This window comes from Bubalus kerabau, chromosome 3 (genome assembly GCF_029407905.1).
Source record: "Bubalus kerabau isolate K-KA32 ecotype Philippines breed swamp buffalo chromosome 3, PCC_UOA_SB_1v2, whole genome shotgun sequence".
Lineage (NCBI taxonomy): Eukaryota > Metazoa > Chordata > Mammalia > Artiodactyla > Bovidae > Bubalus > Bubalus kerabau.
Window position 1 is genome coordinate 54,503,796 of NC_073626.1, and position 27,707 is coordinate 54,531,502.

Consider the following 27,707-nt stretch of genomic DNA (forward strand, 5'->3'; position numbering starts at 1 on the left):
AGCAAAAATAGATTATAAAAGTGTCCAGAATAGGGGTAATCAGGAAGCACAGGTGTGTGTGCCACATCATTGTGGACAAGCCACTTTATGCACATCTGCTCCTCTGCCCTCTGCTCCAGTCACAGTTCCTCCCCTGGTATGTGCTGGGCCCTCCCTCTCTGACTTTCTGAGATGCTCAAACATTTGCTGAATGAAAACCTAAGCAATCAAGGTTCTAGCCCAATACCATTACTCACCTGAATATTCTCTCTCACATACACAGCATAATCATCGTTGCTTAAGAAATCAGCTCGCTTTTTATAAGTCTGGCTCTCTGTTACAACAGCACCAGTGGACTACAAAAGATAAATACTTTTTTTTAAATGGTGAACCAGATAAACCTACTTAAAAAGAAAGTAGTAAGTGAAATCCATAATATTAAAAAAGTAATAATATTCTATGTTTTCACTATAAAATTCTTCACTTAAATAAAGACTAATAGCAACAGCACTGTAAGCAGAATAAATCTCAAAAGCTGAAAGTACAGAAAATTTCTGAGGCAATTCCAAATCAGTCCCATAAAACAACTTACTCAAATCAGAAGTAAATATGTCATGTAAATAATGATTTTTTTAAGATCTTCTCTAATAGCAGCCCAACATCAACAGATGTTAAAGCTAAAAGTAATTAAGGCACAGAAATTTCAGGCAGCACTTAGTAGCTTTGCCACATGCCCAGCAGAACCACAGACAGGCCCCATGGAGTAGTGCAGAGGAATCCAGAACTCAGAACAGATGGGCACAAGGGAAGCACAGACCATAGCATAGGCCGTGTCATCCACATCCTCCACCACCTCCTCGTCTGAACATTCCTCAGACCCTGTGTCTGCATCCGAGAGATCCGTGACCTGCACATCAGCATGGTCCAACAGCCACCCAACCAAGGCTTCCACTCCTAGGAGCAAGCACACACAGCACAACCACCATGAGGACCACAGCGATTGCGTGCCCGAGGGGCCTCTGACATTAGTATTTCAAGGGAAGCCTACGAACAGAAGGGTAGGCACATTAAGTCAAACAACCATAAGGAAAATATAGTACCTGGCAAGCCAGCAGCATTCCCAGAGGCACCAGTGAGTGACTTGAGTGCAAACTCTATGTTCCTTCTAGGAAATCCCATTTCCATGAGCTGAACTACAATAGGCAGAACAGGACCAGGAGACTGCTTGTGCTTCTTTGCTCTGACTGGGCGAATATGCTGCACAGGGACAGGGGTCGTGGCCTCACTGGAGCTGCAGTCTTCAAACACAGGGCTCAATGGGTGGGTAGACTCCACAGCCAGACACTGACACACAGCCAAGGCAGCCGCCTGGGCAAATGAAAGCAGAGTTTGTAAATCAAGGGACTAAGAAGTCTAGAGAAATGGAAAGTACAGACTACTACAACAAACTGCAGTGCAGAAATATAGAAACCTAGGCTTACATGTGTATTTTTATTTTATTTTTTTTATGTGTATTTTTAAATGAATGGATAAAACATGTTTAAAAAAAGACAACTTTCACAGTTTAATGCAGTGGAAAGATTCAATGGCCCAATAACTTCTGCTTCAGTACACACAGTCTACCTCATAAATTACCAAATTAGCAATGTCCACTAAGGAAACTTCACAGAAGCACTGAGCTATGAGTGAGCAACAAGCCAAGGTGAACAAAGGTGAGAGGTTTGATGGGGTGGGAGAAACAGACCCTCGCCCTTCCCAAAGACAAGTCAGTATTTGCCATAAAGTAATGGGGCTAGATGCCATGATCTTAGTTTAATACTGAGTTTTAAGTTTTTTCTCCTCCTTTACACTTATCAAGAGGTTCTTTAGTTCCTCTTCACTTTCCACCATTAGAGGAAACCGCCTATCTGAAGTTGTTGATGTTTCTCCCGTCTATCTTGATTCCAGCTTGTAACTCATCCAGTCTGACATTTCTCTTGGGATGTGCTCAGCATAATGGTTAAATAAACAGAGTTACAACAGACAGCCCTGTCGGACTCCTTTCTCAATCCTAAACCAATCAGTTGTTCCATACAGGGTTCTAACTGTTGCTTCTTGACCCACATACAGGTTTCTCAGGAGAGAAACAAGATGGTCTGGTATTCCCATCTTCTTAAGAGCTTTCCCAGTTTGTTATGATCCACACAGTCAAAGGTTTAGCGTAGTCAATGAAACAGAGGTGCATATTTTTCTGGAATTCCCTTGCTTTCTCTATGACCCAACGAAGTCGGGCAATTTGATCTCTGATTCCTCTGCCTTTACTAAACCCAGCTTGGATATCTGGAAGTTCTTGGTTGGCATAATGCTAAAGCCTAGTAGGCAAGACTTTAAATATGATCTTACTAGCTTGGGAGATGAGTGCAATTTTCTGATGGTTAGAACATTTTTTTGGTACTACCCTTCTTGGGAATCAGGATGAGGACTGACCTTTTCCAGTCCTGTGGCCACTGCTGGGTCTTCCAGATTTGGTAATAATTATGAATTTTGGTCAAAATATTCTTAAAAACTGTTTGAATACCCTGGAGAAAACAGGAATAGGGGCAACCTTGAGCACAAGGGAAGCCCACAGGGAAGCCACTAACAGGGGCAGTGTCACTGGGTGGCGACCTGCTCGAGCAAGGACGGGTGAGGGAGAACCACAAAACGTGCGACCTCAAATCCTGGGCTGACTGCAAAGCTGAGCATGTGTGAGACTGAGGGGCCCAGCCAGAAGAAACTGCTGGGAGACCCAGTGCTAAGAAGATGGCATGCCATCCCAGTCCAACGAAGTTTCAGCATTTTGGTCAAGACACAAAGGTTTCCACTGGAAGAGGTCCTAAATCTCACAGAATTAGAGACTAGGAGCCAGCCCTAAGGAGAAAACGATAAATCATCACCAAAAATTCTAGAACCAACCTCCTTAAGACTGAAGAAAACTACCACGTACTGAACCATCTACAAAAGAAAATAAAAGACATTTCATATAGAACAATAAAATGTCACCTGAATTTCCATCAGGATCAAGGGAGAGGGGATTCCCTGGTGGTGCAGTGGTTAAGAATCCACCTTGCAATGTGGGACACCAACTGGATCCCTGGTCCAGGAAGATCCCACATGCCATGGGGCAACTAAGTCCATAGGCCACAACTGCTGAGCCAGGGCACGAGCACCTGCAAGGCACAACTACGGAAGCCCTCACACCTACAGCCTGTGCTCCCCAACAGGAAGAGTCATCGCAATGAGAAGCCCACGAACCAAAACCAGAGAAAGCCCACGTGCAGAAATGACCCACAGCCAAATAATGAATAAATAAATCTTAAAAAAAAAAAAAGGAATCAAGGGAGACAAAACAATCGTAGCTCTCTCTCTGGTACAAAAGCTCTTCCTGATTCATATAGGACAACTCTAGGTCTACTTGTTTCTCCAAGTCTTATTTTTCCCTCAACTCTGGGCATCTCCCAACATGGCTCTGGGCTGCATCTGCTCAACACCCTTTTCACTGATTAGCTCCTCATTCCTCCGCATCCTGTTTTTATCTGACAAATGACTGGCAACATAGCCTTGCAACAACTTTAACCCAATCTCTCATCTCAGGTTTTCAGACCTAAGGAGTAGCTGTCATTCGGACTTGGTCTGAGAAAGCCTGGCACCCTCCTCCCCCTGCTGCCCCCATGCCCAGTATTTCCTGAAGAATCCCTTTACACCCAACTGGCTTCCCAACTCACTCTGGATCCTGGCTCCCCACAGGGTCTTAGTCTCTGAGGATTTCTACTAGGGTATTTTCCACCTGCCAAACTGTCTGCTCAAGATTTTACTCCTGTCTTTGATTTTTTTTTTCAGAATGTTTAATATAGTACACAGCAAGAAAGATTTTTTAAAATATCTAGTCTTCCATGTAGTGGGCCATGGAGTTTCCATCATACTCAGTCCTGATCAGGTCTCTTCTATGGGAACACGCCCACAGGCCCCCTCCCCGCAGTCCATAGCGCGTGCAGTGCAGGGCACATGCTCCAAAACAGGGCGTTGGCTGAGAGCCTGGGCATGTTCAAGAAAGGCTTTGGAGTGAGTGAAACAAATGAGCAAGCATCATACAGTGCTCCTAGGTCTAACAGCGCTCTTTCAATAATCCTGGAAAAAGATCCCTCCATGAATACTTGAGCATTAACTCATGATGAATCTAGTTAACTTTTACAAACAATTTACAGAAACTCAAAATAAGATTAAACTTTTAACTCATTCATTGTCTGACTAGTATTGCAGTGCTCTATGACAGATATGGTTAAAACCTACCTAGTCATAAGAATTATTTTGGCATATCACTTAAAATTCAAACCATATCCTTAAAAGAATACACTTCTGGCACACACACAAAATAAAGCTATTTATAGTTTAATGCAGCAGATTAAAACTACCAGGTCTACTGACTATACCTCAAGCTCTTGTTTGTCAAATATGGCCTTCACAGGAGACGGCTGGGTGGCCGAGGCCAGTAACTGCTGCAAGAGGATCATGGGGGGCTGCGGCCCTTCAGGAGACATGTCCACAAGGTCAGGGGATACAGCTGCTCCATCATCTGAATTTAAAAACAAAATATGGGTATTTTCAACCACATACACCTCTTTACTATGAAAGACAGTGCACTAATCATGTTAAACCATATATGATTTCTACCTAATCAAGCATTAGACAAGTAAAATCTTCAAGGCTTTTTCACTCCCTACTTTCTGGCCTCAGTCCTTCTTTAGTTCATCTGTCTGTGTCTTTAAAGCCAAGCAAAGCTACTTCCCAGATTACTGCCCTTAGTCCAATTCTTTGCCTTTGCCATTTTGGTGTACACTCATTTCTGCAGAAACCTCTTCTATGAAACCCCCAAGTTTGTATCTCCAGCCCTAGCTTTTGTTAACCCTTGTTCAGACTATAAACTGACACCAAACCCAAATATGACTAGGGGTTGTAAATCTTCTCAAAGTGCCAGAGAGTAAACAGTTTAGGCTTACTGACCATAGGATCTGTCACAGCTACTCAACTCTGCCACTGAAATGTAAAAGAAGCCAGAGATGACATGTAAACCAGCTGGTGCAGCTAGCAGCTATGTTACCATAAAACTTTGTAAGACAGGTGGCTGTGGTGTTTTCCTTAAAGCCCTGTTCTAGACAGCTCCATCTGGAGCCCCTGTTCTGCCCCAAGTGCAGGATGGTAATCCTGATTCAGTGCTGCCATAGTTCCTCAGGGGGATAACCACAGAGCAGTCAATCCAATTTCCTGGGCTCTGGTTTCCTGATCCTCTACGGTTGTGGATTATCTTCAAGGTCCCTAATGTCTAATACAGAATGAATCTGCACTTTCATTAGATTTACTTCATACTCAGCATGCTGTAATTAAATTCATTAAGTCGAGGAAACGTAACTCTTAAGTCAAGGAAAAACACCACAAACTCCATTGGACTTTCTAATTTTGTCAACAGCACTTCTCCCTGTCTTCCCTGTAACTTGAGCTTGAAACATTAGCCACCTTTGACTTTCCACTGATTTTCCAAAAGGTCATCATCTAAAAAGACTATAGCATCACAGTCTCTACTGGTACTTTCTTTCCATTTTTTCATGCCTTCCCTTGGAAGACACTTTATCGCTTAACACGATTTCCCCAACTCCATGATCTCCCAGTTTCAAATGTTCCTATAACTCACTAGCATATTTGTCATCCTGAATATCCTCCTTATCATGTGAAGCCCTGCCACATATTCCCAGTCAGCCTTACATTTCACCCTGGTAGCCATTGCACTCTATCACATGATTCAGCTGACCTCTCCCCAGCTTTAGCCCCATATTCATCAATAAATCCTGAGCTCCTTGCAAAGGTCAGTACCCAAATATTCACTGCTTATGCCTCTGCTCCTACTGTCTCCTCCCCCAGGATGGAAAGTCCTTACCCCTGCAGCCAGGGCTGCCACACACCTCAAAGGCTGCTTGTTCTCCCCAGCCCTCAGCTCCAGCACCCCAGGGCGCCTGTGAAACTGTGCTCACACGTCTTATAGCACACAGGCCCATACCTTGGACAGTGCCATCTACTTTCATTTTCTCTCCCCACCCTGACTCCAGACAGTAAATCATAAACAAAGACAATCTTGTTTTCCATAATATTTACCACAATGTCTTTCAATAGGAGATAATAAAAACATATTTCATAGCTTTTTTTTTTCTTATTCAAAATGAAATGAGCTCACTCGAGAAAACTGAGATAATACAGAAAACTACAAAGAAAATAGTCAGATGAAATTCTACTATCACTATTCTGGTAAGCAGATGAATGCAAATCTACAAACAGATGTATACAGCAATATCTTTTTATCATTTTGCTATTTCCATGGTATTAAACCTATATATGTATCATCATTTGTGAATGGTGCATGGTATTCCACTATATAGGTACACCACCTAATAATGGGCATTCAGGTGTCAGCACAAAAATAATATCAACAAAAAAAGCTATAATGAGCATCTGGAAACATGTGTCACGTGTTTACAGATGAGATGTAAAAAGATGTCAGCACCACGACATCTTTTCATGTGATAAATTCCCACAAGACAACTTATTAATCAGTGAATATACAAATGTATGTATTTTAAAGTCTGACATTTACTCAAATGCCTGTTAGATGGTTCTACCAACTTAAATTCCCACTAGCATAGCAAAGTGTTAGGGCGGTGCCACTCTATGCACATGTGAACCACTTTACTGCCTTATTAAAAGATACAGATCCTGATTTTTTAGCTCTGCGGTGCAGCCTGAGAGTCCACATTTCTACATGCTCCTCGTATGTGTCATCAATGCTACTGGTACTCAGACCACACCTTATATACGGAGGCAAGAGAACACTGTTTCCCTCCCTCCCCACCAAACCCCCTCAGGTTTGTCTATCACTTTTCATCAGATACTGGCCCAACTGCACATGTAGAAGCCATCTGTATCTTCCCTCTCATGTTCCTTGCCTGTTTCCTATTTCTGCCTTTCTTGCAGATCCAAAAGAGCTCCTTAAAAAGATACCTGTATGAGCAGCTGCAGCCTCCTGAACAGCTGGCTGAGACAAGATCTGCCTGAGCTGGTCCTGGTGGGAAAGCAGAGCACGGCCCGCCTTCAGAATATACAGTTTTAATTGCTGGCACCTCAGCAGATCCAAGTCTACTTGTCCTGTGGGGAAAAAAGGACTGAGCAGGAAAGGCACATGCTGCTTGGGCGTACCACCTCAGCTGCTGCTCAGCCCTGAGGAGGTCCTGCCTTGAGGGACTCAGCTGATCATGTCAAAGTCTGTCTGCAATCAAAGACTTGCCTTTCCCAGTGTTGTGGGAAAGCACGCTCTTCCTCCCCCGGGTCGTCTCCCTTTCTTGCTCCCCATGCATTACTTTGGGTAGGGGTGACGATTAGATGGCTTAACATAGTTAGAATCAAGTTAGCTATTGCTGCATGCATGCTCAGCCACTCTGTTGTGTCCAACTCTTTGCAACCCCATGGACTGTAGCCCACCAGGTTCCTTTCGCCACGGGATTATTCAAGCAAGAACATTGGAATGGGCTGCCATTTCCTTTTCCATAACTATCGCTAGTATAATCAAATATTTCCTAAACTGCTAAAATTTCAACCCCATACCTACATCACAAATAAAATACTTTCTTGTCTTGCCAAGACATCTATGAGACAATTTTGTCAGAGACTTACAACATACAGTTCTATAACTCATCAAAATCATGGCACTCTCTAGAATCTTGGGGCTTCCCTGATAGCTCTCAAATTTTATCTAATCCAACAACTGCAGTAATGTCCCTGAGTTGACTGAGGAACAGCCTAGGGAAGACACTACAAAGATATAGGCAGCCCACAAGAAGAGTGCGGAGAAGGCAATGGCACCCCAGTCCAGTACTCCTGCCTGGAAAATCCCATGGACGGAGGAGCCTGGTAGGCTGCAGTCCATGGGGTCGCTACGAGTCGGATACGACTGAGCGACTTCACTTTCACTTTTCACTTTCATGCACTGGAGAAGGAAATGGCAACCCACTCCAGTGTTCTTGCCTGGAGAATCCCAGGGACGGGGGAGCCTGGTGAGCTGCCGTCTATGGGGTCCCACAGAGTCAGACACGACTGGAGTGACTTAGCAGCAGCAGCAAGAAGAGTGAGACTACAATCATAGCTGCAGCATTCCAAAGCAAGACATGCTGGAGGTCATGGACGGCAGCTTGGAGCTGTGGGAATGTGGGTAGGAGGGCACAGGGAGAGTGAGGGGTGCCGCTAGGGCAGCAAGCACCAGTACCTGGCAGGCAGGAAACACTGGCTAAGGGACACAGTTAGTTGAATTGTGGACATGCCATGGTTTACTTGCACCTGACCCTCTAGCCAGATATGTGAACTGGAGATCCAGAGTTAAAAGTGTTCATCATCATTAATCCTACAGCAGCAATTACAGGGATGGGAGAAATGGGTGAGAAAACTCAAGAAGAGTGGCCCTAAAGAGCTAGAAATTATGGATGAAACCTCAAGGATTTCCAATGTGCAAATAATAGTCAGGGAGAAGAACTCTCAAAGAACATATGAGCAGCAATGTAAAGAAAATCAAGACAGCAGTGGAAGAGGAATATTTTAAGCATGAGTAGCCTTGGTCTAGCATGGGCGGCCAGCATCCAAATACCACGTGAAGCAGGACAAAGCACACAGGCCCTGCTGGGTATGGCTGTTACGAGGCCAGGAGCAGAGGTCCCAAAGTGTGATTAAGACAGGGGGTTAATGGGCAGTGAGAGAGAAAACAGACTCCTCTTCAAAAGGTGTGCTCAGAATATACGCTGGCCGGTGTTCTTCAGGTGCCACCCCACCCCAGCATCATTCTTTGTATCGCACACTCTCATCACCACTCCCATCATCGCTCAACCAATGGCCAATCCATCTGAATGCAAAGGCTTCAGCAATGCAAGAACTTACTCTGACAAAAGCACAAACATTGCTCAAACACTAGTTAAGACTGTAGCTGTTTCATCATGAAGCACATGTACTGACCTGCAAAACCCTGTTTAGGTGATTTCTTTATTTTGTGCTTTTCCAATTTGCTTCCAGCGAGGTTCACCAACTGAGCCCACACAGAGAGCATGGGCTCTGTGAAGGGCAGGTTAGTGACACTGAACGCCACGGCGGGGAGCTAAAGAAAGAGCATAGAAACCTTCAAAGTGTGTCCAGTGAGAAGAACAAACAAATGTTCTGAAAAGTTAGCATAATCAGGAATCTTAACTCTAAAATAACACATGTATTCAAAACTGTTTTTACATCTGAAAATAATTTTGACAGATGACCCTGAAGGTAAGATAAAGACTTACATATATAGTAAATATAACCTAAATTAATTTTTTCTTGTCAACTTTTTAACAATAATTACATGATGGTGGTAGTTATTCTCAAGTATTTTCTATACATTTCAAATTTTCTATGACATGCATATATTCCTATAATCATCAAAAACAGTATTGTATTGAAACATACAGTAAAAGTGCACTTTTTCACTTTCACTTGCACTTAGGTTACACAAAGTACATAATTCACTCACTTTCCGAATGGACCCCCAGTTCACAGATTTAAGATGACAGTACCTGCTAAATATAGTCATGTCACTCAACACAGTAATTAAGCATTTTCTACATGAAAAAAGATCATCATTTTAAAGGAATCATTTTTAGGTTTTTTGAAAGTTGAATTAGTTGATAAAAAATAAATTTCATAAATTCACATTCTAAAATAAATACAACTAATACACTTACACAAGATCTTCTAAATACACCCTTTCATGTCTTTAAAGGCTAAAATAAGACACATGAACTGCTAATCTATACAACCCTGTGAGACCTGATTAACCACAGGAATGGAATGCAAACAGAGAAAGAAAGGCAGTTTTCCTCAAGGTGGATAGCTACCTAGAAGTCAGACCCAAACCACAAGAATCAAGCTCCTTCCGGTTCTAATATAAAAGCCCTTCACCTTACTACCTAGCAACCTGAACAAAAGTTCACTTACTGGCTTCAGCTGATTCAGTGGGCAAACACGACAGGTTCGCAAGTCACAGAACTGCACAGTGATTTTGCCCTTCGGAGTGATGCGAGTCACGGTGCCTTCTCCAAAGTCATCATGCACGACCTGTCCCCCAAGTCGCAACCGGCCGTCAATGCCTCCAATGACAGCCAGGACTGCCATGAGGCTCCCCACCTCAGGGTTCTCACAGTCAGGAAAGTAGTCATCTAATAGAGCCTAGTGCAGACAGACAGCAAACTTGAGGAGAGCCCAGAGGGCTACCTATTTCTTATACATTACAATTAAGCCAAATTTACTTTTTATATTAGTTTCCTCAATAATTTTTTCCAGTAAAAAATATTTTTAAATATATCCATGAACAAAATACATAGCATTTAAAAAGACAATCTGAAAGTTAAATCAACATTCTACAGAGAAACACTACCAGATGTGCAAAGCGCGTGCAGCACCCACCCCTTCAGCTGGCTTTCCTGCACAGCTGCGAGTAACCGAGTGGAGCTGTGAGTTGATGTACTTGTTGATGAGCCCGTTCCACTGGCCCAGGGAGTGCAGGGTGCGGAGCAGCGCCACCACCTCCTCCGCCAGCGTGCTGCTGTGCGTAGCAGTCAGGGAAGCCTGCGGGCGGGCCCTCCGCCTCCTCAGAGTGGATTCTGTAGAACACACACAAAGGAAGGGCTACATGACGCCCTGCGTGCTCACCCAGGACACCAGGAAGGGGGAGAGCTGCCCACCTCTGAGGAATGGGACATCTGAAGAGCAGGTGGTGAGCAAGCTGCCCAGGAAACCAAAGAGCTTTTCCACAAGGCACTCCATGTCCCTGGCCCGCTCTGTCTTGTCCCATGACGGCAGTACTGCTTGCAGCAAATGTACAGCTAAGATCTGATAAAGGTAATTTAAAACAGCAAGTATTAAAGAAAGCCATTATCTGAAAAATTATGAGGTAAAAGATTTTAATTTTTGTTCCTGTAATGCAATTAATTGTGTGAAAATTCTAATATTATTTTACAGCCACATAATTACCTCAAAGTTGATTAATAATATGAATTATCAGGTTAAAAAAATAAGCTACATTACACATGCAGATACTCAATTAAAAAATAATTTCTTTAGTTTAATTCTTCTCAAGACAAGTATACCACAACTATGGTGAAGATGAGAGCAGCTGATCATAGAAAAGCAAGTCATCTAAGGCTTAACAACTTCATCAATTTAAAATAATCAGTATCTTTAGCCTCTTGTCTCAGGGCTTCCGAGGTGGCCCTAGTGGTAAAGAACCCGCCTGCTAATGCAGGAGGCGTAAGAGATGCAGGTTCAATCCCTGGGTCGGGAAGATCCCCCAGAGTAGGAAGTGGCAACCAGTCCAGTACTCTTGCCTGGAGAATCTCTATGGACAGAGTAGCCTGGCGGGCTACAGTTCCAAGGGTCACAAAGCATTGAAACAACTGAAGAGACTTAGTATGCACTGGTATCTAGAAAATCCACCCTGTGTTAGTTCTTTTCTGCACTCAGGAACCTAATTACAATGGCCAGCCTGATGCCAATGCTGATGGGGCTCCCAATCCCAAAACTCACAGTGAGCATGGATCAGTGTGGCAGCACAGTTAGTTACCTGCCGCTGTAGGGAGGCAGCGGTGAAAGGCGAGTGTCCCTCCACGACCTTCACGAGCAGCGAGATCCAGGGCGGGGAGCTGAGGGCCGCGCACATGTGCGGCGTGAGGGCGATGCTGCGCACAAAGCCCAGGGTGCACCAGCTCCGGTGCTGCTCCCGGCACACCAGCCTGCTGGGGGAGGCTGGCAGAGCAAGACAGACCAGCTTGGCACCCACGCTCTATAAACAAGCACTCAGAACCACCTTTACTTTCAACTTACCTAAGTCACACATTTTCAATAACAAGCTCCTTTACAAATATACTACAATGTCACTGATTCTAAGTGAGAAGAACGGGAGAATACTTGCAAGTTAGCTCAAGGAACACTTCACATTTTAAAATCTCTAAGGTACGTGGAGGTGGAGTAATTCAAACTCGTTAAGGAATTTCATCTATGTACTGTCTCTAAGCAGTAGGAAAACAATCTACAATTCAAATAGCGGTTATCTGTGGGACAGCAAATACCATAGTTTGTAAATTTCACATGTTTTAAGTATCTCCCATGAGCTTGTTTATATTTAATCTGCATCATAAATTCCCAGCCCAAGTTTTAAGAAGGCTGTATTCCTAGAAAAAGAGTAAGAGGTTTTCATGAGACAGTGACCCTGACTGCTCCTCCAGGGTCTGCACTCATGGACACCTGGGGCATCCACACCCACCTGGCTGGAAGAGACTCTGAGGTGGGGGCATGCCACGTGACCTGCTCAGACGCCAGACTAGCTCCCCTTCCCTAGCTTCCACAGTCCAGTTCCCTGCTCACCAGGGACACCGCTCTTCAGACACACGCTCATGCCACTCACTCAGTCACACTTAACAATACACGTGCACAGGCCCTGGCACCCCACCTCAGATGCCACTCTCACAGTCACTCACACAGTCAAACTCTCCACATACCCAACTACACACATGCATACTCAATCTCACTCAAACTCACACACGCATACACACACACCTGCACACACACACATACACATTTGCTCCAATCACTTCAACTTCTCCCACACTTACACATACTCATATTCACATACTCAAACACTTTGGTAGACTGAATTGTACCCTCAAAATTCATGTTCACCCAGAGTCAGATGTGGAAACAAATTCTTCACAGATATAATTAAGATAAAGACTGAGATGACATTATACTGGATTAGGGTGAACCCAAAATCAAACGAAGGTACTTATAATAAGAGGGAGAAAAGAAGAGGGGAGGCATTCAACTAAAGATGAGGCAGAAACTGGAATGATGTGACCATACACCACACTTTTGATGCCTGGAGGTACAAAAGCTAAAATTCAGGGTCTTCCCCAAGAGTGTCAGAAGGAACATGCCTTGATTTTGGACTTCTGCTATCTAGAATTCTGAGAGAGTGAAGTTCTTGTTTTAAGCCTCTGTTAAGAGTTGAATTATGTTCCGCCACAATTCACATGTTGGAGTCCTAATCCTTAGTACCTCAGAATGCGACCTTGTTTGGAAACAGATGCACTAAGTTTAGATGAAGTTAAACTAGATTAGGGTGCGTCCTTAATCCACTGTAACTGACATCCTTATAAAAAGAAATCTGGAGACAGACACATACAGGGAGAATGCCATGTGAAGATGAGGGATGCCAAAGGGAAGATGAGGGAAGCCAAGGAATGCCAAAAGATTGCCAGCAAACCATCAGATGTTACAGAGGGCCATGGAACAGATTCTGCCCTCAGATTCATAAAAAAGAACTCAATATGCTCATTCTTTGATCTTGAACTTCTAGCCTTCAGAACTGTGAAGAAGTAAATTTCTGAAATTGAGACGGCCCAGGCTGTGGTACTTTGATGTGGCAGGTTGTATCTGTGGTGCCATGTACACCCACAGAGTGTGCAACACCCAGAGTGAGCTCTACTGTAAACTACCAGCTGCGGGCACTAATGATAAATCAGTGCAGGCTCATCAACTGTGACAAACGTACCACTGTGAAGGGTGGTGCTGATAACGGAGATTGCAGCTACCATGTCTGTGGTAATTCATCACAGCAGCCTTACCACACTGACACACACACCCCCACAATCACCCACATACACACACACCCAAACTGACAGCCCAGTCCTGACTCTTTGGCCCACAACTCCCCACTGCATACATGTCTTGTCTGTTGTTCCACTCTCCACCAACATTCGCAGCAGCCCACAGAGAGTCTTTGTGGCTTCGCTCTGCATAACTTCAGCATGGACTCCAGCAGAAAGACAAAGAGTTTGCAGTAAATTAACAGTGCTGGTAAGCATCATTGCAGTGGGGTGAATATTCCTTTCAATTTGTTCAGCTTCTGAAAAAAAGAATCAAAATAAGGAACTACACTTCCAAAAAAAAAAAAAAAGGAAAATGTCTCTACATGTAACTTAAGGGATTTAATATCACATACTTCTTCTCTTACTGTAGACAGGGAAGAAGTTCTTTACATTAAAGATGGAATTCAGGATGCACTGAACACTCACCCTAATTGAAGGGAATAAGACTTTTCCATTACAGTTTAATTTTTTAAAGCAATCTCATCCTACAGCTCAGAAACACTAGAACAATTCCAAGGATTCATTCCTTAGAAAAACAACTTCAACGTCAGAAGCTGGCTGCTGCTAAGGTGGCTGTGCCCTGGACAAGTATTAGGTGGGTGCTTCCATGGAAGGGAGCCACATGCTCACATGTACGGATCACTGGATCTTTGATAAGGAATACATGTGGAACCGGACCATCTTTCTGTCACTTGGCCAGCCCTGCTCAGGCCCCAACTTCACAAGGGAAACCCCCTGGCAGAGAGGCAGGAGTAGGGACAATTGGCCTAGACACTGTCAGATCCAGCAATAACAAATCAGCATTGACTACCTAGGTGGGGCCACACAGCTTCCCGTGTGCTACTCCTAAAGTGCCCCAGACAGGCATCATCAGTTTATATCGGATATGCATGGAGTGGCCTACACACACCATGGGCACAGAACACCTAGCCCACCTTCCACACCACCCTTTCTCTAGTGAACTCAGTCTCTCGGGTTTTCTCTCATAACCATAAAAGTGATCTTGGGAGCCTGTCATGCCATGCATACAGCAGACACCTGAGCCCCAAATCAGTGCCAGCCTCCTGGACAGTCTCACCCAAGACTGGTATCCCAAGGTCTTTCAGACATGTCTGAAAAATGTCATGAAGCCCTCCTCCTACAATTCTGCCTCTTAATACATAGGGTTTAACTTTCTGAGGTCATCAAATTCTCATCTTCATTTTACCGAAGGCAGTAAAATACTGACTAACTCCACACTGTGTGACACATTCTGAGAGAAGGTGAAAGAAGGAAAAACACATGCTTCAGGGCATGGTGAGGCTATGTCCACTACACAAGGCACTGGCTCAGGGATCCCCAGAAGATCACCTGCCTCCACAACACTATCTCCAAGAGGGACAGGAACTATCCTGCCCCTGGGCCTGTTTCAACCAGACTTTCATGGAAAGCTTCACCTACAGAGTGCCACTCTCACTCCCAAAAGAAGGGACAAACAGCACATGCACACAGCTTGCCAGGGCCCCCAAACACCCACCAGAGTCATCCTCCGTGTCTGAGTCCTCTGCCGAAGGCTGTGTAGAGACTGGGAGCTCCGCCAACTTCAAGTCATACTTCCCCTCCTTCCCCATCCTGTAAGAGTTGGTGCTGCCTGTGTCCCACTGGACCCTGATCCACCCATCCTCTCCAAGTTCACCAATCACACGGCCAAGGCCAGGAGGAGGTCCATCCTGAGGAAGCCAAAACAAAGACTGGTTAAGAGAGTGCAGGCCTCTCACTGGAACACTGCCTATAAGGGTGGCTGCACAGACTTCCAAGTCAGCAGAGAGCTCCAAACCCACCTATACTCAGAGCTCACTTCATCACTGTAGTGAACACCAGGACTAATCTGCCCACACTCCTAACAAAAGAGCTAAGTGGGGAAAGAACCACCTCACTTAGCATCCTCTATAAGCCAATGCAGACACCAGACTTTCCAGCCTGGTTCTGCCACCCTGCTCACTGGCCCCCCCTTATCCCTCATGGGGCTTTACAAGGTTGGGAACCTCAAACAAGCACCAGAATCTCCTCACTCCCTTTCACTCTTCAATTGTCCCTCAAATCTTAAGACTGAAACTCTACTTCTAATTTCTACAAGTAGAAGATGTTTTCAGGATGCTGCTATTTGTCCTGGACACACTGATTTCTGAGATGATTCTCAGGAGGTACATGCGTAAGAGCGAAGCTGAGAAAACCTGGACAAGACAAGAACACTCCACATCACAGTAGGGTAAGCACTGGCCTAGCTAGTCGCTCCAGTAATGGTGTAGAGCCCAGTCCCAACATCTACTCAGGGAGACCCGACAGACACACGGGAGCAAGGTGCTGGGGGGAGAAGGGGAAAGACGGACACTGCCCAAGCAGGTGCCTGTAGCTGCTGGGTCAGGATACCTAACTGGCACCTGGCCATCAGCTCACACAGGCAGGGTCAGAGCTTTCACAACATGACTATTCAGATGCAGTTTACTCTCTCCTGCTCACCCTTACTCTTGGTCCAGGCCAAGCCTCAAGTCAAGCCTAGGCCAGGAGTGTCCCAAAACAAGCAGCTACTCCTCTAAGATGTGGTCCTGTTCAAAGGCCCTGGAGCAGGCTGCTGCCCTTCTCTACTGGTGCTGAGATTCTATCTGCCCACCCAGGAATCGGTAACTACATCGCCTGTCAACCACACCTGTCTTTTGAGTGTAGGTATTTATTCCAGTCTCCACCCACTCATCGCATGCAGGTCAGGATGCGCAGAGGGTGACTAATGTGTGGTTAATGCGTTTAACTCAAATCTCTAAGGACCTGATCACCCCATTTCCAGTCCACGCCTCTCATGACCCTGGTTCCAATCTTCATCATGGCAGCCAACTCTGGCCCTGAAACCGGCAGCTGTACCGGGGCTGTTTCCTTCCGTGTCTCTTCCAAAACTGTAGCAGAAGCTCCTCTGGCAGAAGCATTCATGTCTTCTTCAACATTATCACAACTAGGGCCTATCAGAGCATCAGAAAAAGCAGATGAACCAATAAGCAGTTAAGTATTAATAAAGATGATAATTTTAAATAATCTATAGTGTAGTTTTTACCAATACAACAAATACCATCAAAGATTTACTGATGAGAGCTAAGACATTTAAAAGGTAAGGAGATGACAAAATATATAAATGTGTATTAGAAATAATGTAGAAGATTTTAGAAACTCTCAGAAAAGATATTTACTCTATTTCCAGGAATTATGATCCACTCCAAAGAGCAAAAATGATTAGAGAGACACTCATTACTCATATTTTTATTAGAACAGGAAAACAAATGATAACCATCCAAATGTTTAACACTGTGAGAAATTAACAACCTTTAATTATGGTAATGTGAAGAAAAGAGCTGATAAGGAAGGCCTGATACTGCTGTCCCCAGAAAAGCCTGTTTACAGGGTTGGCCCTCAGCTGGCCTTCGGGAACCTGGATTTCGTGAAGGCTCCCACCAGTCCTTAACTGCCAAGAAGCCATTCCTGTGCCTACACTGCACAAACAACATGGTCTCTGCTAAAACCTGCTTCTTTCTGGGGGGTCTGAAGCTTACTCAAGTGCCAGGCAGAGATGCCTACATGACCTGCCCCAGTGAAAGCCCAGGGCACGAAGTCTCCATACTTTGCATGTAAAGACAACACTTCACATGTGTGGTCACAACTCTTTGCTAGGGGAACTAAGTGCACTCTGTGTGTCTCCCCCAGGAGAGGACTTGTGTCCGGTCTCTCACACTTTACCTCTGTGCCACGGCTGATTCTGCTTCTTACTCTTTCGCTGTAACACACTTTAGCCCTAAGTATGACTATATCTGGAGTCTTGTGAGGCCTGCGAGCAAATTATTAAAACTGGAGGTGGTCTTGGGAACCCTGACACAGGGGTGGCAGCAACAGGATTTGCTAGAACGATGCGGACTCACTCAAATACTACAAAACCATTGTCTGGTACAAGGGAAAATGAAGGAGCAGGACATGATGAAACTTTGGTCCCTGGCAGCCATGGAACCCCTCACAGTATAAAACAGAAACTGAGCTGTAACCCGTGAGGAGTAAAATTTACCAATGTATTCAAAACAGAAAATGTAACCCCAGGAACCAGCACACTGGCCTGAGGGAGGGGTATGCACACTGGTAACCCTGTGGTTTTTGTTCTCTCTCCACGACAGAAAAGGGCCCCAAACATTCCCAAAGATGGGCTTTGGTCGGGTGAAAAATTTAAAGTTTGTGTTCTGCTCTCCTCAAAGAAGGAGGGAAAAAAAATTGCTCAATTTCCAGGTCAGGAGTAAAGCTTTAAATAAACTGGAGGGAAAATAGTCTTTTTCTCAACCTGGGAGTGCCTCTGTGAGGCCCCAGAAGGGGCGGGGGTTCCATCTAGCTGGTACCTCCCGAGGCAGCTATAATGTTAACACTGTAAACGCTGAATTTGCTGCTAAGGGTTTGAATACATTTTGCGTTAAGGAAAAAAGGAGAATCTTTTTTTAAGTGATTTGTATTCTGTGGCTATTGTATGTAGATATATACAGAAAAATTAATATAAAATATTGTATGCTAATGATTTCTAATATGAAGGAGAATCACCTTGATTAGAGAAAGCAACAAAGAGAGATATGTATTCATTGGACACAACTCCTTGGCTTTTCACAGTCAGTACTGTTAACAGAGGAAGCCCCCATAATTAACAATTTGTGCTCTGACTTTTACCTATTGGAGACTCTGGAAAAAAAGGGAGACAACAGGAAAACAGAGGCAACTTTAGATGGAGATATATTTTTAAGATTTTTAAAAGCAATTTTTAGTTGCTAATGAGGTCCACAGAAATCAGATGCTGACTCAGTCTGGTGCATATTTCTGAATAGGTCCTGTGGGCACAAAGACTAGCAAAATCAAATTGCTTAGGAAAGCTTTGCTCTTTCATTTGGATTTAGAACACTGGCCTTGCAGTATCTAAACATTTCAGCAAAGAACAACATTATAAATGAATCAGATTTATTAGACATGAAGGGACATTCGATACAAAACCAGAAGAAAACATACTCTTCTCAAGTGTTCACAGGGAACACCCTCCAGGAGAGGTAGTATTTTAGGTCACAAAATGATAAACTGAAATAAACTAAAATCCTTTAAATTATATTCTCTGAACACAGTGGAATGAAACTAGAAATTATAACAAAAGCTAGGAATGTCATAAACATGTTAAAACTAAACAACACACAAGTATGTGAAAACTTAACAGGACAAAGAAAGAAAAACCATAACAAAAAGTAATACTTTGAAACAAATGAAAACAAAAACACAATATAGCAAAGCTTAAGAGATGCAGCAAGAACAGTACTAAGGAGGAAATTTAAATCTATAAATGCATACTTAAGATCTCAAAACAACTCAACAACTTAACTATACCTGGAGGAACTAGAAAAATAAGAACTAAGTAAACCTAAAAGTAGCAGAAGGGAAATAACAAACATTAGAACAGAGATAAATAGAACAATAGAATCAACAAAACCAGACTTTTTTGGGGAAATGTCAATACAACTGACAAACTTTAAGCAGATTAACCAAGAAAAATGAAGATACAAATAAATAAAACCAGAAATGAAAAGTGGGAAGATTGCCACTAACCCTACAGAAATAAAGAGAATTATGAGAGCACTACGAACTGAACACTAATAAATTATCTAACCTAGAGGAAATGGATAAATTCCTAGAAACACAGAAATTACCTGACCTGACTCGAGTAGAATATGTGAACAGACCTAAAACAAGTGAAGACACTGAATCACTAATCAAAAACTTCTCAACAGATTGAGAGGCTTCCCTGGTTGCTCAGTGGAACAGAATCCACCTGCCAATTCAGGAAACATGGGTTCAACTCCTGACCAGGAAAGATTCCACAGGCCTCAGAACAATCAAGCCTGTATGCCACAACTATTGTGCCTAGGAGCTGCAACTACTGAGCCCGCATGCCGCCACTACTAAAGGCCACGTGCCTAGGGCCTGTGCTCTGCAACAAGAGAAGCCCCACATGGCAACTGGAGAGGAGCCCTTGCCATCCACAACTAGAGAAAAGACCAAGTAGCAGTGAAGACCCAGCACAGCCAAAAGTAAATAAATAAAACCTCTCAACAACAACAAAAAAAACCAGGATCATTCAGCTTACTAAGGAGGAAATTTAAATCTATAAATGCATACTTAAGATCTCAAAACAACTAAACAACGTAACTATACCTGGAGGAACTAGAAAAATAAGAACTAAGTAAACCTAAAGGTAGCAGAAGGGAAATAACAAACATTAGAACAGAGATAAATAGAACAAGAGAATCCACAGTGAACAATATGTGATGGCTGGACGGCATCACACCCATCTCTTACATCACATACATCTCTTTTTAGACTGGTAAAGTCTACCAAACACTAAAGAAGAATCAACACCAATTCTAACTCTTTCAAAGACAGAACAAGAGGGAACTACTCGCTAACTTACTCAATGAGGCCAGCATTACCCTGATAACAACAACAAAAAAAAATCAATAAAATATTGCTCAAAGAAATGAAAGAAGACCTAAACAAATATAATCTCATATTCATGGAATAAAAGACTTAATATTGTTAAGAGGGCGGTACTCTCCAAAAGGACCTACAGATTCAATACAATCCTTGAAAATTTCAATCGCCTTTTAGCAAACATGGAAAAGTCAGACCTGGAAGTCATATGGAAATGCAAGGGACCAGAAATAACTAAAATGATCGCGAGAAAGAAAAAGTTGAAAGACATACCTGTCAATTTTAAAACTTACCACAAAGCTTTTATAACAGTGTTCAAAACAGTGTGGGATTAGCGCAATGACAGACACACAGAACAACACAAACAAAACTGAGATTCTAGAAGGAAACTTAAATAGCTACAGTCAAGATGATTTCTGACAGGGGTGCTAAGAATTTGAGAACAGTCTTTCCAAAAAATGATACTGAAACAACTGGATAACCAAAAAATGAATAAAATGAACCCTCATCTCACATCATATTAAAAAAATCATCTTAAAGTGGATCATAAAACTAAATACAAGACTTGATGAAGAAAATATAATGGGTAATCCTCATGACCTTAGATTTGGCAATGATTTCTTAGACATAATATCAAAAGCACAAGCAACAGAAGAATAATAAGAATACTAATAGATAAATTAGACATTTTATAATTTCTGTAAACCAAAGTAAAACAAAACCCAGAATGGAAAAAAAAAAAAAAAATGTCCTCCAATCATATCACTGTTAACAGTCTAGTATCCAGAAAGTCAAAGGACCTCTACAACTCAACAATACACACAACTGAATTTTTAAATGAGCAAAGGACCAGAATAGACATTATTTCCTACATATACAAATAGCCAAGAAGCATGGGTACAGAGACTAATGTCAAATTAATGTCCACTGAGTCAGTGATGCTGTCTAACCATCTCATCCTCTGCCGCCCTATCTCCTTTTGCCTTCAATCTTTCCTTGCATCAGGGTCTTTTCCAAAGAGTTGGCTGGTCTCATCAGGTGGCCAAAGTATGGGAGTTTCAGCATCAGTCCTTCAAATGAATATTCAGGGTTCATTTCCTTTAGGATTTACTGGTTTGATCTCCTTGCAGTCCAAGAGACTCTCCAGAGTCTTCTTCAGCACCACAATTTGAAAGCATCAATTCTTTGGCATTCGGCCTTCTTTATGATCCAACTCTCACATCTGTACATGATTACAGTAAGTTTGTTGGCAAAGTGACATTTCTGCTTTAAAATATGCTCTCTAGTTTTGTCATAGCTTTCCTTCCAAGGAGCAAGAGTCTTTTAATTTGATGGCTACAGTCACCATTCACAGTGATTTTTGAGCCCAATAAAATTGATCACTGCTTCTACTTTTTCCCCTTCTATTTGCCATGAAGTGATAGGACCAGATGCCATGACCTTATTTTTTTTTTAATGTTGAGTTTCAAGCCAGCTTTTTCCCTCTCCTCTTTCACCCTCATCAAGAGGCTCTTTAGTTCCTCTTCACTTCCTGCCATTAGAGCGGCATCATCTGCATATCTGAGATTATTGATATTTCTCCCAGCAATCTTTGATTCCTCTAACTCAGTATTTCACATGATGTACTCTACAAGAAAGTTAAATAAGCAGGGTGACAATATACAGCCTTGTCATACTCTTCTATCAATTTTGAACCAATCCATTGTTCCATGTCCAATTCTAACTTTTTCTACAGGTTTCTCAGGAGAAAAGTAAGGTGGTTTGGTATTCCCGTCTCTTTAAGAATTTTCCACAGCCAAAGACTTTAGCAATGAAGCAGAATTAAGATGTTTTCTGGAACTCCCTTGCTCTCACCATGATGCAACAAATGTTGGCAATCTGACCTCTGCTTCCTCTGCCTCTTGAAACCCAGCTTGTATATCTGGAAGTTCTTGGTTGAAGTCCTGGTAATGGACTTCCCTGGTGGCTCAGATAGTAAAGCGTCTGCCTACAATGCGGGAGACCCAAGTTCAATCCCTGAGTCAGGAAGATCTCCTGGAGAAGGAAATGGCAACCCACTCCAGTACTCTTGCCTGGAAAATCCCATGGACAGAGAAGTCTGGTAGGCTACACTCACTCCATGAGGTTGCAAAGAGACACACACGACTGAGCGACTTCACTTTGTTTTTCTTTCTTTCTTTCTTACCAATATGCAAAATGAGTGCAACAGTACAGTAGTTTAAATATTTGTTGGCATTGCTTCTTCTTTGGGATTGGAGTGAAAACTGACCTTTTCCAGTCCTGTGGCCATTGAGTTTTCTAAATTGGCTGACATATTGACTGCAGCACTTTGACAGCATCATCTTTTAGGAATTTAAATAGCTCAGCTGGATTTCCATCACCTCCTCTTGTTTTGTTCATAGTAATGCTTCCTAAAGCCCACTTGACTTCACACTCCAGGATGTCTTGCTCCAGGTGAGTGAAAACACCATCCTGGTCATGCCAGTCACTAATACCTTCATTGTATACCTCTGTGTATTCATGCCACCTCTTCTTTCCAATCTCCTCTTCTGCTTCTGTTAAGTGGGTGTCCTTTCTGTCCTTTACCATACCCATCCTTGTATGAAATGTTCCCTTGATATATATCTCCAACTTTCTGGAAGAGATCTGTCTTTTCCCATTTTGTTGCTTTCCTCCATTTCTTTGCACTGTTCATTTAATAAGGCGTTGCTAGTCTGTGGAACTCTGCATTCAGTTGGATATATCTTTCCCTTTCTCCCTTGCCTTTCACTTCTTTTCACAGCTATTTGTAAAGCCTCCTCAGACAACCACTTTGCCTTCTGCATTTCTTTTTCTTTGGGATGGTTTTGGTTACTGCCTCCTGTACAATGTTATGTACCTCTGTTCATAGTTCTTCAGGCACTCTGTCTACCAGATCTAATCCCTTGAATCTATTTGTCACCACCACCATACAATCATTAAGGGATTTGATTTAGGTCATAACTGAATGGTCTAGTGGTTTTCCCTACTTTCTTCAATTTAAGCCTGAATTTTGCTACACAGAGCTCATGATCTGAGCCATAGTCAGCTCCGGGTCTTGTTTTTACTGATTGTATACAGCTTCTCCATCTTTGGCTACAAAGAACATAATCAATCTGATTTCAGTACTGACCATCTGATGATGTCCATGTGTGGAGCTGTCTCTTGGGTTGTTGGGAAAAGGGTGTTTGCTATGACCAGTGTGTTCTCTTGACAAAACTCCAAGGCCATATTTGCCTGTTATTCTGAGTATATCTTCACTTCCCATTTTTGCATTCCAATCCCCTATGGACATCACTTTTTGGTGTTAGTTCAAGAATACGTCATCAGTTCAGTTCAGTCGCTCAGTCATGTCTGACTCTTTGCGACCCCATGAATCACAGGACGCCAGGCCTCCCTGTCCATCACCAACTCCAGGAGTTCACTCAAACTCATGTCCATCGAGTCAGTGATGCCATTCAGCCATCTCATCCTCTGTCGTCCCCTTCTCCTCCTGCCCCCAATCCCTTCCAGCATCAGGGTCTTTTCCAATGAGTCAACTCTTCGCATCAGGTGGCCAAAATATTGGAGTTTCAGCTTCCACATCAGTCCTTCCAAAGAACACCCAGGACTGACCTCCTTTAGGATGGACTGGTTGGATCTCCTTGCAGTCCAAGGGACTCTCAAGAGTCTTCTCCAACACCACAGGTCTTCACAAAACTGGTCAACTTCAGCTTCTTCAGCATCAGTGGTTGGGGCATAGACTTGGATTATTACTATGATGCTGAAAGGTTTGCCTTGGAAATTAATCAAGATCATTCTGTCTTTTTTAGATTGCACCCAAACACTGCATTTCAGGCTCTTTCATAGCCTTCTATGAAGGCTACTTCATTTCTTTTAAGGGATTCTTGGCCACAGTAGTAGACATAATGGTCATCTGAATTAAATTCACCCATTCCCATCCATTTTAGCTCACTGATTGCTAAGATGTCAATGTTCATTCTTGCCATCTCCTGCTTCACCACATCTGACTTACCGTGATTCAAGGACCTAACATTTCAGGTTCCTATGCAATATTGCTCTTTACAGCATCGACTTTACTTTCACCACCAGACACTCCACCCCTGAGCATTGTTTTCACTTCTCCCTAGCCGCTTCATTCTTTCTGGAGCTATTAGTAACTGCTCTCCTCTCTTCCCCAGTAGCATACTGGATACCTTCCAACCTGGGGAGCTCATCTTCTGCTGTCTTATTTTTTTGCCTTTTCATACCGTCCATGGGGTTCTCCGGGCAAGAACACTGCAGTGGTTTGCTATTCCCTCCTCCAGTGGACCACAGTCTGTCAGTACTCTTCACTGTGACATTCTGGATGGCCCTGCACAGCACGGCTCACCATTTCACTGAGTTATGCAAGACCCTTCACCACAAGGCTGAGATCCATGAAAGGACACTCAATATTAGAGAAGCATAAAACAAATCATAATGAAATATCATTTCACACTAACTTAGGTAGCCTAAATTAAAAAAAAAAAAAAAAAATCAGAAAATAACTTGCATTGGCAAGGACAAGGAGAAGCTGCAACTCTTGGCCCACTGCGGGTGAAAATGTAAAATGATATAGTGCTGTGGAATGGTCTGGCAATTTCTAAGCAAGCTGAACATAGGAATACCATATGATCCTGCAATTCTACTCCTATGTATATAACAAAGGGACTGGTAACAAGTTTGCAAATAAAAACCTGTATACAGATTTCCTAGCAATACTATTTAGCATGGCCAAAAAGTAGATATAAGCCAATATCCATCAAAGGATGAATAAAACATAGTATATTCATATAATATTTATTAGCCATAAAAAGAAATGAAATATTGTTATTAATGCATGCTAAATAAGCCAGATACAAAAGGCTGAAATTTGTTTGTATGATTTCATTTATATGAAATATCCAAACAAGCAAGTCCACAAAGATAGAAAGCAGATTTGCTACTGCCAATAATTAGGGGAGTGGAAAGTCAGGAGTCACTGGTAAATGGACATGTGTTTGCATTTCAGGTGATAAACAGTTATAGACAACAGCATTAATGCTTGCACAACACTGTGGATGTGATTACTGATGATGAATTATAAAATTACTTAGAATGGTAAATTTTATGTTATTTGTACTTATCCACCAAAAAACAAAATTTTATAGAAAGAGAGATCAAGACAAACCAATGAATTTTCACAAGTGACTTAGGGCAATGCCAACCCACCAATGAGACGAAGTGCTGTCTGTGTAAGAGCGAGCGTGCCAGAATTCAGCAGAAGGCTCAGATTGTGGGCACCGTGCTGCAGGGTGAGCATACTGAGCATTACCAGGAGAAAGCGAGCTTGTGGGGTCGTCCCCAGGCTTGGTCCTGATGGGTTCTCATTTGTAATGGTTTGCAAGGGGACAGGCTGGATACCTAAAAGGCATTGGCACTCAAATAAATTTCTTGTGCGTTGATCCAAGAACATACACAAAGCGAAAAGCATTAGCAATTTTTTTTAGTAAGTCTGTCTTTTTCATCAGATATCCAGAGTGTGGACATTGGGCAGTTCCGTATTACTCTGCAATAATCATACCACTGTCACTTCACATGTAGCTGTCTCCATCTATCTACAAAACTTGTAACTCTGCTCTTCTAAATATCCCTAGAGACTCACTCCTTTCATGTCAATTACAAGAGAGAGATTTCACTTGTCTTCCACAAAACCAATCCTCCCTCTTCTCTGTAGATGCTTAAATTGTTAAGGAAATTATGTACTAATAAAAAATACATTTTAAGGTACACTGTGTGATACACTTGAATATGTTAAAATACAAAAGCTTTGTATTAGGATAGTACAATATTATATCTTCTGTCAAATTCTGTAAGTTTAGTTTAGAATATGAGAAAGTTTAAAGCAGCTTAGATTATCATTCTAATGTACAAAGTTATGAAAGTCTTCAAAGCAAAAATTAGCATTTCAAAGTTTCCAGAATATATAATTAAGAGACAAACTAAGAAATAATGCTGATATCATTGACATCAATAGCAATTTTAATATAGCCTTTTAACCACCAGATTTTTAACTCACCAAGTTCTTTAAATTTAGCATTTGCATCTATCAAAACATTTCGAATATTCTGAACAGCCCAAGTATACAGCTTGCCAAAAGTAACTTCAAGCAGCATCCGATTAAAAGGTGGGATCAAATCAACATCCTTTAAACAGTCGGTAAGGGGTTCCCTTCAAACAAAGATGAAGAAGTTTACTCAGAATATTGCCAGACTTTTAACTTCAATAAAACAATGCTCTGTTGTCACAGCTTCCCTTAATTAAGAAAAAATATAAAATTTTACCCTATATCAATCCCTTCTGGAATAAGTCTTTGCCATCCACAGAACATAGCATACTGCACAGATGGAAGTAAGAAATTTTTGGCTGCCAGTTTTAAAATTGTATCTATCCCTTCCAGGCGAACTTCTGCTCTCTCCAACTGTGAAAAAAATCAATGCATATTGTTAAGTGTTTATGTATTATCCAAGACAGAGAAGAATGGTCTTAGCAAGTTTACCTGTTTTAGTAAGCACTTTCTCATTTTTTCCACGTCCACTGGCTCTTCTTTAAGGGCAAATTCAGCAATTGTGCTGAGAAGTGCAGACTGAGGATACAAACCCTGAACATTCTGCTTCAACCACTTGTATCTGTGAACACCTGTAACCGTACTCAACAGTGGCTGCCACTTATCCTGACAAACGAAAACCATTTTCACCATCAGTTAACCCTATTCATAGTAAGACGTGCTCTAAAACAATTACTCAAAGAAAATATAAATAAATGCCACTAGGTTTAAATTGGTAACATATTTTAACTTTAGGAACCAATGATAAAAACAACCATGTCATAAACAGTTTTACAAATCAATGTATAATCTGTATACTTATGTACTTTGGAATTGGCTAACTTGACAAAGTTAAATTATCATCCATATTAACAGTTTTTGGAGCAAAGGATACATTCAATGAATGAGTGAATAAATGAATGAATGAGTAAAATGGTGAACAAATAATGACACAGTATACAGCTAAGAGTAAAAGAAAACACTTCTCCAGCTATTGATTTGACCAGGGCACCATAAGTCAAGTGCATTTAAGCATCGCTGGGGCAGTTATTCATGCCGTTGGGAACTACCATAGTCTCTACTCATATTCAAAAACAAAGCAACAATACTTGTGGATTCCCTTCCAATGTGCTGTGCTTCTATATAGCCAGTCTTAGAATCACAAAAAATACTTCACCTTGGGTGATTTAATTGTAATGGGTCTTTTGTCCACATTTATAGGACTGTGAGGCAAAATGCAAGCTTCTTCTAAATCACTCTCTCCATTTCCAATTTTTTCTTCTTCATCAGTAGATTCTGGTTTCTTAGGAACTATG

General features: G+C 42.3%; 1 protein-coding gene across 6 annotated transcripts in view; it reads right to left on the bottom strand.

Annotated features, from left to right (window-relative positions):
- The window catches only part of HERC2 (HECT and RLD domain containing E3 ubiquitin protein ligase 2), a 238,564-nt gene that overhangs the window by 104,285 nt on the left and 106,572 nt on the right, over positions 1–27,707 (bottom strand). For 4 of the 6 annotated variants that reach the window (XM_055571827.1, XM_055571826.1, XM_055571822.1 and 1 more), the window contains 18 exons: positions 27,569–27,702; positions 26,845–27,018; positions 26,630–26,766; positions 26,365–26,516; positions 25,518–25,709; positions 16,551–16,738; positions 15,265–15,457; positions 13,823–14,005; positions 11,666–11,847; positions 10,788–10,935; positions 10,510–10,706; positions 10,042–10,272; positions 9,037–9,175; positions 7,042–7,185; positions 4,428–4,570; positions 1,080–1,347; positions 797–933; positions 237–335 (listed from right to left, as the gene is read on the bottom strand). In XM_055571827.1, the coding sequence (XP_055427802.1) occupies positions 237–335; positions 797–933; positions 1,080–1,347; positions 4,428–4,570; positions 7,042–7,185; positions 9,037–9,175; positions 10,042–10,272; positions 10,510–10,706; positions 10,788–10,935; positions 11,666–11,847; positions 13,823–14,005; positions 15,265–15,457; positions 16,551–16,738; positions 25,518–25,709; positions 26,365–26,516; positions 26,630–26,766; positions 26,845–27,018; positions 27,569–27,702 (3,041 nt within the window). The remainder of the gene's footprint in view (positions 1–236; positions 336–796; positions 934–1,079; positions 1,348–4,427; positions 4,571–7,041; positions 7,186–9,036; positions 9,176–10,041; positions 10,273–10,509; positions 10,707–10,787; positions 10,936–11,665; positions 11,848–13,822; positions 14,006–15,264; positions 15,458–16,550; positions 16,739–25,517; positions 25,710–26,364; positions 26,517–26,629; positions 26,767–26,844; positions 27,019–27,568; positions 27,703–27,707) is intronic. The other 2 variants (XM_055571824.1, XM_055571828.1) reach the window with 2 other exon arrangements.